The sequence below is a fragment of the Saccoglossus kowalevskii genome, chromosome 4, assembly GCF_978046115.1.
Source record: "Saccoglossus kowalevskii chromosome 4, keSacKowa6.1, whole genome shotgun sequence".
NCBI lineage: Eukaryota > Metazoa > Hemichordata > Enteropneusta > Harrimaniidae > Saccoglossus > Saccoglossus kowalevskii.
The window spans coordinates 26,732,515-26,744,689 of NC_140644.1; the positions used below are offsets into that span (position 1 = coordinate 26,732,515).

A 12,175-nucleotide genomic window follows, 5' to 3' on the forward strand; every position below is an offset into this window, starting at 1 on the left:
TACGGTAAAATAAATTTTTGTTCATTCAAACCACAATCTCGCGTGATATTATTTACTTTGTCCCATTTCAAACGCACAGACATATTAATAATTCAACCAATCGAATGGCTACGTTCAATTTTCGCACGCACGGAAGTGTTCCTAAAATCATACTTGTATTTCTATCTAACTTCAGCTTATGCACACTAATTTGTTTATTATCCTCACAAATGTGGAAGGATATGATAGGTTTTGTACAATACGAAGTCTATTTATACATATTCTACCAAATCAATGACTAAATAACAGCTGTATGTTTGTTTGTTTTGCTTTAAAACATGTCACATTTACGATGTCAATAGTGTACACACATTTTCTTTTACTGACCTTTTACAAACATTTTCTTTTTTCTCGAAAATTATTTTGAAATGTTAATGAAAATGTTAATTGCGCTTGTCAAACGTAATTTTAAATCGCTGTTTATGTTACAAATAGCTTAGATCAATACACAACGCATCGACTACTTTTTGTCTGGCTGTGTTAAATAATTCGACGTGCAAAACAGAACGGTCGATATTCTTTCTCATGGAAACCTGTGCGTATGTCCGATTTCACATAATATCAGGATATTGTACTCGAAACAAGTTATAAATGATCATATTTTCTTTATTTTTTAAAGTATAGATGTATTTTACCTATTACATATTATTTATAGAAGTTTCAGTATGTGCAGAATATATTACTGTGCAAGATCAAGTATCAGACTTTGTTTCACATGAACTTCTATTATTCGAAATGAGAAACAAGAATCCTTAAATTCTTATCTATTCCATTAGATACCATTGATCTGGAACAATGTCCCATTGGGTCAAAATACCACAATTATAAGATTGACACATTTATATTATTGCCTGCGCGTTAAAATACATATTTACATTGTGTTCAGAAAATACAAACCCAAGTAAATTAATGTCACTCGCCACTGCCATCTAACTGTCACTTTCATCCACCAAATCAAGCTAAATACAATACAATATAGCTATATGCTGTTACTATAACAAGAGATTTCCCAGCCTGCCAGATTGGGAACCATTTTTAAAATACAAGAGAATTATGTAGCATGATGATCATATAAATTGTAACTACCTAGCAACAAGGAGTAAACAACTACTGTAACATGCCATTACTAACAAACACGTTATTCTGTCGATCCCACATTAATATTTATAAATGAGCAAAGTGCACCAAACAAAGACTCATACAAAGCAGACATCGATGTGAAGGTTATACTCATTAATTGGTTTTCCATCAGAACAGGGATTGTCAACGGTATTCCAACAATATATAGCCTGTTTTGTAACCATCAGGGGGTCCTCCAGAAATTAAACAGTTTAACTGAATAATATCGCACGTATTACAAGTAAATATAGTAGACTCGGCCTCGGCATGAATTATAACATAGAACAGCTATGCAAAGTTGTATGATTATGCGCAATAAACATGTGTAAACAATTCCGATATATATATATATATATATATATATATAGTTTATTGTGTATTACGACAACTTTGTATATTACAGGCAAGTATAAGGGAGCTAAATTCGCTCAAATCTCGCATAAAAATTAATCCTGGATCGTAGTATATTGGTGTATGTGACAATGCCCTTACCGTCGAAATTAGCGCGAGCTGCCACACACTGCGAAATATGAAAGAAGCTGTTGAAATATTAGAATCCCAATGACTTGCGTATTTATATTTCCATTTTCAAATCACAGGTTAATTCACTGTATAAAATACGGACGATCTGACAAATGTGCCAGTCAATATTGCATCACGTGACGCATATGCTCAAAGGCAGAACGATAGTTTATCGATCAGTCACAACGTTCAAATCATTAATATCGCTTGGAGTTCAACGTGTTAGGTACATGCATGTAAGTACATGAATTCATTTTTTGTTTGATGTAGAGTTGTCGTCCACGTTGCATACGCCTGTGGCTGTGCCGAAGCGAGGTATTTAGCTTTGTTTAATTTTTCACCGCAAGTGCTTCCACGTAAACGGTCCCACAAATGCAAATAACATATTGTGCGGTTTATACGTTACATGGCACACGCAATGACGATATATTGGCACAATGCAGCCACCAACATCTCTCCAGACGAGATCTAAAATATCGGATAATACCGGCTGAAATGCATAACTTTCAACGTTGTTCGAATAAGCACCAATATACTAGTATGTGGTAGGTGGTTGTGCTTGCGGTATCAGTGAATACATTTATGTCGTTCAATGAGTTACGCTATCCTACACAGACATAGCGTACGTAATAACATACATGCAAACATGGATATACAGACATTCGAATAATGGGAACAATATTGATTATAGGTTAAAAAAAAGGTTGTCTTGGCAGCTGTATATTAACACGCAAACTTTCTGCAAATGTCCTTTCATCATGAATATATTAATATCAAGTGTTCGCCGATTTGTACCAAAGGTAAATGTTTTAATCATTTTACCACTAGCATGACAAGTTTGTTTAAAGATATGAATATATGTGATTACATATATAAATTGTTTGGCAACCTACTTATTTTTCTCACTACCAGCTCTTCTCATTATCGGTAAAATGCGATACAGGTAAATTGTTAAAAATTTACGACAGATAATGTGAATGTATTTTGCTTTAAATGAATTTGAATATCAAATATAAGGATCAATTCACAATAAAATGGCGCCCCCGTCGATGAAAGTAATGAAAAAAATACACACACGCTGTGCACTATGGGCACTCGGCATTGTGATAAAAGTTGGAACTCAAACAGATTTAATGATTGAATTAGCATCAGTAAGAGATTCCAGGGGAATCGAGCTTTTTAACCACTTGCTTATTAATTGAAACCATTATGGTAATCCTGAAAATAATCATATTAAGGTAGAAGCCTACTCATAAATTAAAAAAAACCCAGAATTTATTCATTTTGCAATAAATTGTACTCCACGGCAATATAAGGATATTGACCATAAAAAAGTTGGGGGTCACCAGCCTTTTTTTCGAGAAATTGATGGTTGTATTTTAGTGGAAAGTCGACATTTTGACACTATTATAACACTTTTACCACGGGTTCCTATGGCAGAGATATTATGCAATATCTCAAAATCTAGCCTGGTGACATAGGCTGAAAAAATCATATATTTTTAATGATGGAGTACATTTTGTTGTTCTGAATTATTTAAAAAATCTGGGTTTTAAAAAGTGTCAAAAAATGCAATTTTTCTTTAACATTGTGTTCTATGGAATTGTTCTAAAAATAGCAATTTTCAAGAAATATTAGGACACGTTTCTCAAAAATCTTAACTGTAACACACAAAATAATGCTATTTAGTTGTACCATGGGACATTAGCTTCATGATTGTACATAATAAACTAATGAACATTGTTATGCGATTTATGACCAATTTTGTCAGAAATTATGACTAGGCTTCTACCTTAAGGAGATTGAGTTTTGTCAGTTTCCTTTTTTTTAAATATTGTAACATTTTCCGCCACTCATTCACACTCTTTATTCTCAAATTACCAAGGCTACATTTTACTCACCTTATATATTGAGGATAATACGTTTCTTTGTTTATGATTATGTTTTATCATCAGTTGTGCATGCGATTCAATATGCACGTATACTCGTATCTGAAGATTACACGAGTATTAACCCGGTGCGGCGTTGTCATCTCCTTTGTTTTGTTGTATTATTACATCTTGTCTTACATCAGAGGTAAGTTTTGTTTCCAATTTGCCACCACCCCATTTTATTTATTGTGGTTACACTTAATAAGGTGATATTTTGTGCTGGAGTGACTAATTTGAATAGATAATTGGAAAATACACACTAATCACAATTCAAAGCTACAACATTTCAGGAAATTTCTGAAGTGTGTTAAAATAGTAGCTTCCACCTTTCAAGCTTCCAAACCACTTTGTTTACAGTGGCTCGATTTTTTCAGGATATCAAATTACCTACCATATTATTGTGTATATAGAAAATCACACTTTACCGTATGTACGCTACATATGCCAGTGTCTTACCTTGAATTACAGATAGTAGAATCAATCTCAGAGTTTCAACAAATGAACTATCTACGGGTAATGGTTTTCCAGGTGAATTCGAGGTAAGAACATTTTATACCAGTGTTTCATTTCAAGCTGCTTAGACAGGGAGCAGTTATAACTGTTCGCTGTATAATTGCTACATCATCACCGTATACTTTAAATATACTTGTATTCTGTCAAAAGTATAACTTTTAGTATTTCGATTTTGCATCTTGACATACCTGAGTTATAGTGACCTAAACAAAACTGGTGTATTGTGTTTGTTTGTATTCCCAGGCATTTGCCACCGCAGACGTATCACGTCCGATACCGGTCAAGTTCAAATCCGTCGAAGACGAACTCGAAGAAAGACGGCAAAGACTTCACGGAGTCTGCGCAAAGCTAGGAATGAGCATTTCCGACAACCCTCAAATATGGAACAATGCGTCCCTCCGTATTCGCTTGTACGTGGACGACACATATAGAATGTTGTATTGCCCTATCCATAAGGTTGCTACGGCAAATTGGAGGCGAGTTTTAATGGTCTTGGCCGGTGACGTCGAAAACGCAACTGATGTCGGCAGGGGACACTACAACGAATACGCTAAGAAACATCGCCAACTAAATTCTTTTCGTAAAGACGAGAGAATCCATCGTTTGAAAACCTACACGAAGTTTCTTTTTGTTCGACACCCATTTGAGCGCGTGCTCTCAGCTTACAAGGATAAATTTGAGCTAGGCGTTGAGCACAAAGAGTGGCTCTATCTGGAAACTATCGCTGCCAAAATACTGAACTGGAAGAATCAGACGGTCGTCACAAATATAGAAAAGAACCGAATCCATAACATAACGTTCGCGGATCTAGTGGCATACATTGTGCACCAAGCCAACAACACAAGTGTCAACATGGATATGCATTGGGAACGTATTCATAAACTCAGTCTACCTTGCATGATGCCGTTCGATTACATCGGCAAATACGAGACGTTGGCGCGAGACGCAAACTACATACTAGGAAAAACGGGTGCGGATAAGATTATAACTTTTCCACCAGCAAAAATTAATAACCACGTGACTAACTCATCGGTTATTGGAACCCTGAAAAAATACATGTCAACTTTATCTGACGAACTTCGAGCGGATTTAAGGCGAGTTTATGAGTTGGATTTTGAAATGTTTGGGTATGAATGAATAAATATAAGTTACATTTTAAATGTTTACATTAGTTATAAGAATATTTGAAGGGCATTGTAATCGCCGGGATCACGTCCCGGCAAATATTTGAAAATTGACATTTATTTATTTATTTATTTATTTATTTATTTATTTATTTATTTATTTATTTATTTATTTATTTATTTATTTATTTATTTATTTATTTATTTATTTATTTATTTAATAGTAATGTTGACTTTGTTAACCATTTTAATTATCTAGAACAAAAAATAACTCGTGAAAGACGATGCAGATATTGATTGTCAGAAACGTTCATTCTATGCGCGGGCAAACATTATGCTACGTAAATATAAGAACTGCAGCCACGAAGTCAAACTTTTGCTTGTTAAAACATTCTGTTCTAGCTTGTATTGCTGCCAGTTATGGTGTATGTATAAAAAATGCCTTTCGGGTCAGTTATAATAACGCTTTTCATAAACTGTTGCGGTACGCCCGTGACTGTAGCGCAAGCACTATGTTCATTGAAAACCGGACAAACACATTTACAGGTTTATATAGAAAGCTAATTTATGCTTTTATGGATCGACTACGAATATCAAGCAACACGCTTGCCAGTGTGTGTGCCTTGCTCAAAAGTTATGTGAGATGGAGCTTTAGTGCAGCATTGGGCAAAGTTAGTCTACTTAGTTTACTATAGTTTTCAAATCTGTATGGTTTGTAATTTTATCTTATTACATATTTATTTGTAACTTTTTCTTTATATATGAACTATGTCTGAAATATAATAAATATGTGTGGCACCAAACTATAGTTTTTTATTAGTTTATACCAAAACAATATAATTCCACAGGAAGAAGAACACAATACAAACGTCACTTGGAATGCAATCAATGTTACAAGCACAATGAGTCTCAGTTTGTATCCCTTAATATGACAGGCCTCACAAGTACACACGGTTCATCTATCGTGGTTTGGAAACTGTAATAGTAGGAACAACCATTCAGGAAAAATCCTAAAATATTATAGTTTTGAATTATGATTGATATGTAATTTCCAATATTGAATTCAACACAATACGTACGTTTTTATAACTATGCGCACTGAAGATATTTATTAGTATATAGGATGGGATAATAATTCAATAATGGGCGGTAAGACGATTTCGTTTTTTCTAACAATATTTAACAGCGAACAAACTGTGCAGGTTTAATCAATTCGTAAACAGAAAGCCATGTACAGTGGCAAAATAAATACAAGACAAACTGTATTATGTGTATATAGCGGTACGCACAGAAATCCGGTTACAAAGTTACAAACATAATTTACATTATCATCTCCACCTGTTGACAATAATTTCACTTTACTGATTTAAAAAAATACCGGTTTTAATAAATATCTAATCGATGCTAAAGTCGACCTAAGTTTTAGCAGTACAATGCAGCTTCAAAATAGACGGAGATTTTTCAAAGAAACGTTCATGAACAAACACAACGTGAGAGCTCTACATATAGTATTAGTAATGTTCAGTTTTTTTTTTGGTTGAAGGCACTGTATTGTTTTCAAAAATCACGTACCGATTTTCGGACACCCGTCTGTAGAATATTATTTGAATATGTAGATACGTTAATAGTTACATTAGCTCACGGAATTCATCTCCACACACGGGTTTTCGACTTGTCTCCAATGGAATGACAAGATCGCTCGGCCAATTAAATAATTGAAATGTTCAAAACTGTTTGAATATATTGTATTAAATATATGTTATAGCTCCCATGTCAATACAGTGACGTAGAAGGTGGTTTGGGTCATACCGGCCTGTAAGGAAATGAAGAGCTACTTGTCTCTAATGGAATGAAAACAAAATGCTTGGCTAATTAAATAATTGAAATGTTCAAACGATATCAAGGCATTGTATTTTATATATTTTATAGCTTTCATGTCAAATACATGTAGTATTACGAAAGCGATATTTTAGTCGACATTTTCTTTCCAGCGTCAATAACGTACAATTATAAGGTTATTAACAAAATACCGACATTTTTAAAATACAATTATTATAGCGCTCGACGCAATAGATAACAGATCTGTGCCTGTAATAATAGATAGTTTATATTTGCTTTTTCATTTACTGACATTCAAGTAGCCATCAATCGTATGTGTGTATCCAGATATCCAACAAATTCTAAATAAATATAACATTTTACACAAACGAACATATTTATTCAACATAAATGTTTTTATATATATTTGTTTTATAAGTTACATTATATATATCACTACTGCTTGAAGTATAATTGTTATGCATCATATGGGTAAAAATATATTTGTACATTTTTAATGTGATCAATATTATGCACTTAAATGTAATTAATTAATGTAATTAATCGCAAGGCTGACCCAAGACTATTTTAGCCTGCGTCAACACTCGCCCCAAGGCTCTCCAGGACTCACTCGACTGCGTCTATCGTGCTGTGCTCCCCAAGACCAACTCAAACTCTCTTTATTCATTTTCAAAACTCTAACCAATTACAAAACAGTAAAAAGACTCTAGGGCGTAACCTTCAATCATAAAGCCAATCACACTAAGTACTGAATACGTCATGTCTTTTGATTAATCATTCACTACATTAATAACTATGGATACCAACTGTCAGAATTAATAGTCAGAATAGCGACGGTTATCTCGTAATTAGTTCCAAATCACTGAGCCAAGTTCCGTCCAAAACTTCAAATAGGCCTAAACGATGACAGACATAACACAGCAATTCGCTAATAATCAGCTAATTAAGTCGGACAACAGATACGCAAAAACAAATTCATGACAGTATCCTTCACGGACAGGATTGTTTGTGCCGAATATCATTCAACCTCGTGACACTCAATATGAATCAAAGAGTACTTCGGGCATTATAGTAAATAATGAATATATTTAAATCCCAAAACTGAGGCATACCATAAGCTTGGATATTTAAATTGCACTTAATACAAACGTCATAGTCAACATGTCACGACATGTTTATATAAAATACACGTGTAGCCTGACGACTGTGACATTTTAAAGCGGTAGTGTCGTCACCCGCGCGGGAATCGAGTCCCAAGCGATGATGACCACACACGCTAAAACGCAAAGCCTCATGGGTAGACTCTTGTTTGTAAACAAAGACACGCAATGGCCATCTGACACGCAGGTGACGACACCCCCGCTTTAATAAAGGTTTATTACATGCTACTGACAAAAATTTATTATATCCTGGTAATTTATTTCCTTAACGTTTTTATATTTGAGCTTTATTAACTCTATTGACACCCGATTTTCAATGAAATACTTTCAGCAGGATTTAAAAAGGCAATCAGAAATAGTACAGATATTTTTTACAACAATGCTTTAGGAAATGAAATACCAGGATGAGTGACCTCAATTAGATGTGGTTAATAATTAGTGTTTCTGTTTAAATGTATGTTTTATATTTGCCCACACCGTTTTAATAAAGAAAATACGCAGACAACTACGTTATATGATGCAATTGCATTTTGTCATAACAGCTGAAAAAAAACAGGCACATGTGTCGAGTCAATGAAATACTTGGTATATTTACAACATTCAATTAATTTAATTTGTTGATTTTCATCCACTGTTACCATAAGAATTATGTATATTTCTGTAACTTGTTATTGTAGTAGTGCTACAAATATATGAATGTAGATTCAACTTATTCACTAACACATTTATTTCATGTAAATGAACAAAATACATGTATATATATATTTAGAGTAAATATATCTATACACACACATATATACATAGTAAACATGAACTACGGGATTTAACTCGCGCTCACATCAGTCGCCTCGCAAGTGAGCAGCACGTCATTGTCACTGCGGCAACACACTTAGTTTAAAATTCCCAATGAGCTAATATATAATATATATATATGCATCCCATGTATAACCATAGACAGTATAGTAGGAAGGACGCTTTTGTATCAAACTACACCTATCTCTCCATAGGTCAGTCGTTTACTTTCCGAAATTTCTTTACGTAACGAACAAGAAAACGAAAACAGCCGCCATTTTGCAATGTCTTTGCCTTCGGGACACCTCAGCCAACTCTCATTAACGAAATCAAGTAGTTTACGAGAGTTCGTGCCTCTCGCCTCCTAAAATCACGTACTATACGTGAAACCGAAATAAATATTTAGTTTACGGTCGGTTTAAATCGGCGTCACTTTTTTCCAGCCCAACCTGTTACAATGGAATCACTGGATCCGATCATCCTACCTATTGTACTGTCTACGGTACAACTCATGTAATAATAATAATATATTTATTCAGTACCATTGGCCATGGGCCATAATGTACACAAATAAATAAATAGATCGTTTGACAAGAATAACCACTACTACTACTTGTATGAATATTACAAACTTATACTTCACCTATGAATACCAAATTATATTTATATTTCAGTTAAATTACCTTCCAACAAACTATGACGTTTTTATAAAGATATGCATTTTGCAAGATTTTGTATTGTACGTGTATTTTCAGATTGCAGTAGCAAAATAAATTTCCATTCAAGCGCCGGGCAATAGTAAAACTTGTGTATAAAACGAATTCTAATTTCCTCAAATTTGGGACATTGTAATGGAAAGTGGAACTCGTTTTCAATGTGATTACAACAAAAGGACACAATCTTTGGTCAATGCCCTACCCCTTTCAATCATGAGCAGATATCCAAAAAAAAAGTGAGAGATTTGCTAAAACACTTATGGTGATAGAATCCAGATATTGTTCTCGGGCTAATAAATTTTTAAATTTAGAATAAGTGCATAATTTTGAACTATTAGCAATCTGATCATGCCACTGTTATGGGAATTATCTAGACACCGTTGGTTAAACTGTAGCAGAAAACAATTTGGGTTATTCACATACTGAATAACATAACAAAATTACATAACAAATCCTCAACATATGTTGCCCAACAATTAAATCCCTTTTCTACCCTGTCATATTGATAGCCATAGCATTCTTTAACTAAAACAGAGAAATCAACACTTATACATTTTAACCAATACCGAATTATTTCGTTGTTCACATATGTTCTAATTAGATGTCTTCCCAACTCCCCCTTCAAAGCAGAGTTTGTGGCCTGTGGGTGTACCCCTTTAAACAAATTTACAAAATTTATGATGAACTGTTTCTATATCGTAAGATTTATGTGTTCCACATATTTCACTGCAATAAAGCAGGATTGGGAGGATGTTGCAGTCAAAAACACGAAATGCAATATCTGGTTTGAACCCATCGTATTTATATAAAATACTTTTAATACTGTGCATGGCTTTCGTTGCTTTTTCAGCAATGTGTTTTTGGGCCCGATACCATATACCTGAACTAGAAAAGAGAAAATCCCCAAATAGTTATATTTTGAGACTATTTCAATTTTATTCCCATTCCAAAACCACTTTTCAGATTTCTTTACCTGATTTGCGAAAAACAACAATTTTTGATTTATTCAAATTTACTGTTAACCTCCATCTTTTACAGTAATTCGCTAATCTATTTAGAAGACGCTGTAGACCAATGGGAGATTAACTGAATAATGCGAGGTCATCAGCATATATTAAATACATTAATTTTTAATAATATTTTTAATATAATAAATAATATTCCAAACTTTCCTTATTTTGAGAATTTCTAAGCTGATTTAGTGCACATAATATTTTTTTTTAGTTGCCAAACACTCTTTATCGAACCATAAATTTTCTTTCTTTTTTATATTATTTTTGGTCTCAGTTTTCATGTCAGTGGCACACAAATAGACAAAGTTCACCAAACCCGATGCTGCTTTCTCAAGGTTTCTGATGTTTTCCTGAAATAATCTCCCATTCACAATTTTTAATCCAGTCACTGAACAAAATTCAAATAATTACATCCCATAATTATTTACTACCACATCCTTTGAAAGTCATTTATCAGCCCCTTGTCCCATATTTTCAAACCCCTCCATTGGCAAATATGTGCAATCCAGATCAATACCATCAGATTTGCAACCTGTTCTACCATTAAAATCTCCTGCAATTATAACATTGCTCTCATATTTACTGGTATAAATTAACATTTCAGATTCTAAAGTATCGAAAAAATCTTTGTCAGCAAATTGTGAGCTTTCTGGTGCTCTATATACATTACCAAGTAACAAAATTGGGTGGTTTCTCTGTGTTATCAAAGCCCAATTTATATTTTGTGAGTTACTAGAAATAAACTTTATATCAAAATTGTTTTCATTATTTTCTCGAAATAAAATTGAAATCCCAATTGATGCTCTACCATAATTCCATTCCATCTTACCAAGCATATGAACATTTTTAAATCCCTCAAAATGCGTATCAAAAGGCTTATAAAGCCATGTTTCAGTGAGACAGGCAAAATCAAAAGATTTCAAGTAATCACAAAAATATACATTTTCTATTTTTTCCAATAAACCGTTCACACACCATACAAGGAATCTCAAACTCTTATCTATTTTAGACCATCTCATGTTACAGAAATGAAACATTTTTGAGCAATCTTATACCAGTGATACAGATATTAGTAGTGTATACCGCCATCTATTTACAGGTCTGGTTAATTGAGCCCAAGGTATATGGATTGGATAGCATACAAACAATTACAAAAACATAGTCTGCAATGAATACAAAGTAAGGAGACATGGAAATAAATGCTAACTTATACTATAAAAATGTACTTTTCTAGAATAGCACAAAAATGGCCCACCATGACCAATTTCATGTCATTTTTAAATTTAATTAATTTTAGTTTCCACTCATAGTAATAATAATATATAATATACTAATGTAGAAATTTGTTATTTTTCATATATATGTATTTGGATCATTTGGGGGAAAATCTTATATTCTTATTTTTAG

The 12,175-nt window shown here is 33.4% G+C and overlaps 1 protein-coding gene across 1 annotated transcript; it reads left to right on the top strand.

The window, feature by feature from the left end:
• The first annotated feature begins 2,714 nt into the window (after window positions 1-2,714).
• Window positions 2,715-5,261, top strand: LOC102808670 (carbohydrate sulfotransferase 9-like). Its single transcript, XM_085498357.1, has 4 exons — window positions 2,715-2,831; window positions 3,636-3,756; window positions 4,080-4,150; window positions 4,368-5,261. Exons 1-4 carry the CDS (start codon window positions 2,715-2,717, stop codon window positions 5,259-5,261), a joined length of 1,203 nt encoding a protein of 400 aa, XP_085354483.1.
• Window positions 5,262-12,175: the final 6,914 nt, after the last annotated feature.

What these genes read in the sequence shown, in the direction of transcription:
- LOC102808670 (XM_085498357.1), top strand. Translation starts at nt 2,715, where the DNA reads ATGGCGCCCCCGTCGATGAAAGTAATGAAAAAAATACACACACGCTGT. An exon ending in TAATGATTGAATTAGCATCA is followed by an intron (nt 2,832 to 3,635) that starts GTAAGAGATTCC and finishes TTTTATCATCAG; the next exon opens with TTGTGCATGCGATTCAATAT. An exon ending in CATCTTGTCTTACATCAGAG is followed by an intron (nt 3,757 to 4,079) that starts GTAAGTTTTGTT and finishes CTTGAATTACAG; the next exon opens with ATAGTAGAATCAATCTCAGA.